At 50.2% G+C, this 3908-nt stretch overlaps 1 protein-coding gene across 1 annotated transcript in view; it reads left to right on the forward strand.

The window, feature by feature from the left end:
- The window catches only part of LOC125487867 (CREB-regulated transcription coactivator 3-like), a 7531-nt gene extending 4385 nt beyond the window's left edge, over nt 1-3146 (forward strand). The window contains exons 2-4 of the mRNA XM_048620320.1: nt 1889-1999; nt 2585-2686; nt 3081-3146. Coding sequence (XP_048476277.1) covers nt 1889-1999; nt 2585-2686; nt 3081-3146 — 279 coding nt within the window. The remainder of the gene's footprint in view (nt 1-1888; nt 2000-2584; nt 2687-3080) is intronic.
- Nucleotides 3147-3908: the final 762 nt, after the last annotated feature.

Raw genomic sequence — 3908 nt, forward strand, 5'->3', positions numbered from 1 at the left:
TGGTGGGGACAGGTCTGTCAGTGTATAACACTGGTGTACAGTACTGGCAGGGGCAGGTCTGTCAGTCTATAACGCTGGGATACAGTACTGGTGGGGACAGGTCTGTCAGTGTATAACCCTGGTGTACAGTACTGGCGGGGACAGGTCTGTCAGTGTATAACCCTGGTGTACAGTACTGGCGGGGACAGGTCTGTCAGTCTATAACGCTGGGGTACAGTACCCGTGGGGACAGGTCTGTTGCTGTATAATACCGGAATTTGGTACTGGTGGGGACAGGTCTGTTACTCTATTACATTGTGGTACAGCACTGGTGGGGACAGGTCTGTCACTGTATAACACTGAGTTACAGTGCTGGTTGGGACAGGTCTGTTGCTGTATAGCACTGGAATACAGTACTGGTTGGGACAGGTATGTTGCAGTACAGGACTGGGGTACTGTTCTGGTGAGGGCAGATCTGTCAGTGTATCACACTGGGGACAGTACTGGCAAGGACTAGTCTATCAGTGTATGATACTGTGGTACAATACTGGCGGGGACAGGTCTGACAGTGTATAACCCTGGTGTACAGTACTGGCGAGGACAGGTCTGTCAGTCTATAACGCTGGGGTACAGTACTGGTGGAAACAAGTCTGTTACTGTATAACAGTGGGGTACAGCACTGGTTGGGACAGGTCTGTCAGTGTATCACAGTGGGGTACAGTACTGGCAAGGACTGGTCTATCAGTGTATAATACTGTGGTAAAATACTGGCGGGCATAGGTCTGTCACTGTATAACACTGGTGTACATTATCAGTGGAGACAGGTCTGTCACCGTATAACACTGGGATACAGTACCAGTGGGGACAGGCCTGGTGCTGTATAGCACTGGGATACAGTACTGGTGGAGACAGGTATGCTGCAGTACAGGACTGGGGTACAGTTCTGGTGAGGGCAGATCTATCAGTGTATCACACTGGGGCATAGTATTGGCAAGGACTGGTCTATCAGTGTATGAAACTGTGGTGCAGCACTGGTGGGGACAGGTCTGTCACTGTATAACACTGGGGTACAGTACCGGTGAGGACAGGTCTGTCACGGTATAACACTGGGGTACAGTACCGGTGAGGACAGGTCTGTCACTGTATAACACTGGGGTACAGTACTGGTGAGGACAGGTCTGTCACTGTATAACACTGTGGTACTGGTGCGGTACCAGTGAGGACAGGTCTGTCAATGTATCACATTGGGATACAGTACCGGTGGGGTCAGATCTGTCACTGTATAACACTGTGGTACAGTACCGGTGGGGACAGGTCTGTCACTGTATGACCCTGGGGTACAGTACCGGTGGGGACAGGTCTGTTACTGTATAACACTGGGATACCGTACTGGTGGGGACAGGTCTGTCAGTATAATGCATTGGGGTGCAGTACTGGTTGGGACGTTTGTGTGACTGTATTACCGGGACACTCATCTGGTGGTCTGTGATCTGTCACTATTTAGTAGGGGCAGTATTTGTTCATGTCCTGACAGTGTTGAAGGGGTTAGTGTGGAGGATGCTTTTCTTTAAATACGCATTACACTTTTGAAATCATTCTCCATCTGTCCTACATTTTCCCTTCCACTTGAAATTTGTGTCACTTCTACTTGACTGTTTGTCTATATTTGTTTATATTATGGTATATTTACAAATTGATGGTCCCTGGGACTCTAACAATTCCTGGGGCAAAGTAATGAGAGTGGTTTGAAGCTCACGGTTCAATTGAAACTGTTTTTATGTGTGTACTTTGTCAGCTTGTGATGTCTTTTCCCTCTGGCCTGTCACACCTCCCCCTGGGCAGTGCCAGCCCCTGTTGCCTTTTGGTGTTGATTTGACCCCAGGAAACCTATTGTCTGTTCCTCCCCCAGTTACAGGCTCAAAAGGTACACCAGCTCCGCCTGTCACATACCCGAGGGCCGTATTATGGTGGGTCACTGCCTAATGTCAACGCCATCTCCAGCAACAACACTGAATTCCAGGTAATCGGGCCTGTTCACTACTCATACTTAATATTCACAGCATCTGGGGCGAGAGGTTCACACTGGGGCAAGTCGGGCATTTTCCCTTTAATCTTGGGCTACACAGCCTCGACTTTGAAGATCTTTAATTAACTCCAGTCAATTTCTGCTTTTACTTATTAATTTTGTGTTTGCTGTGTCTCAGTAGTTGAGGGACTCACTGCTCTGTTGAGTGTTCAGATTCCACATTGAGCACAAATTCCAATTGGTGTCTGTTATGGGAGAGCAGCACCGTCTGAGATTGAATACTGTCCTGTGGGAGGGCCCAGCACGGAGGGAGCGCTGCACTGTCGGAGGGCCAGCGCGGAGGGAGCGGGCATAGGGTAGAAGTTGGTTGCAGTATTCTCTTTGTGACCTCAGTTACTGAGGTTTCTCTTGGCTCTAAAGTGCTTTGAGAAGGCCCTGATGTTGTCACTATATAAACCTGTTGTGTGGAGAGGGCAGTGTTATCTGAGGTGATTGGGGCAGAATGTACTGATCACAGCTGATTTCTTTGTGCAGCATGTGTGCTTGTTTTGAATTGATTTGTTGTTTGTTGTGTTGCAGAGTCCCTTCAGCTCTGTGCTGGACTCCAGTCGTGGCACACGGCATCACGGATTGGTGGAGCGGGTACAGAGAGCCAGGCTGAATTCCCCTCACAGGCGACAGATATCCTTTTACACTGGGCGGTCTGCTGTGACGTCCCTTCAAACAGGGTGCCTGTGCGGGAAAGCTGAGCTTCAGTCCATGTCTCTGAGCAGCTACTGACCTGTTAGTGATGTGATCAGCAGTCAGTTTCCTCCCTGTTCTCCTGCACTGACGCTGCTGACAGCTCGAGTCGGAGCTCAGAGCCTGCTCCCCATGAGGGCTGTCGGGTGTTTTGCAGAGTGGCAGGGGGCTGTGGATGAGTGTGACGTTTCTGTGGGTTGGTCCAACCCCTATCCTATACCCTTGCTGCAGTCTGAATGCCCCATTTCATTACATTCTGGGCACGGTGTCCACAGTCATTCCCCAGCCAGTGCAGGTTCTGGTGTGAGCTAGATTCCTTGACCATTGTGTGCACGTTGATAGCTCGCCGTACAGTTCTGCGTACCTGTCACCTCCCCCAGACACCAGCTGGAGAAGGTAAGGAGCTTTCACTCCTTTTGCTCTGCTGTCTCAGCTTGGTATTCGGCAGTGGGATTCAGCCCCGGCTTATTGGGGCCCGGGTAACTTCTGAGGCCAGTGAGGGAGTGCAGCACAGGAAGGAAGGAAGCAAGCAGGCAGGCAGGCAGCAGGGTGCAGTGGGCAGTGACCCCTGACATTCGACCCCACATTCAGTCTGCCAACCTTGGGGGGGGGCGGGGGTGGCCCTCTCTCACAGCAGGTTGCAGCCGTCTCAGTGGACCCACCGGTGTCTCAGCAGGGCCCCTTCCCCTTCTGTTAGCAGCAACCCAGTCTCTCTGCAAGGGATTCTGATTCAACCGTTTTTAACCAACACAGTCTTTCCAAGAGGTGTTCGTTATGCAGGCTCATTATTTTGCCCTTACACTTTCTTGGTCTGTTTCTCACCCTCCCTCTCCATATGGAGGGACTGCAGTGAAGGTTTCACAAACTGATTTCTGGGATGGCGGGACTGACAGAGAGAGAGAGAGAGAGAGACTGGTTAGGACAATATTCAGTGGAGTTCAGAGGAATGCGGGGGTGATCATGTGGAATTTTATAAAACTCAAACAGACCGGAGAGTAAACATGGGAAGAATATTCCCAATAATCAGGGAGTCCAGTACCAGGGTGTCATTTAGGACCAAGGTGAGGAGAAATTTCTACAGCTAGAGTGTGAGAGTCAAGCGGTTCAAACAATCACATTGAATATTTACAAGAAAGAGCTTGATATAGTTCTTAGCACTAAA

This window comes from Rhincodon typus, chromosome 46 (genome assembly GCF_021869965.1).
Source record: "Rhincodon typus isolate 14 chromosome 46, sRhiTyp1.1, whole genome shotgun sequence".
In the NCBI taxonomy this organism is placed as follows: domain Eukaryota; kingdom Metazoa; phylum Chordata; class Chondrichthyes; order Orectolobiformes; family Rhincodontidae; genus Rhincodon; species Rhincodon typus.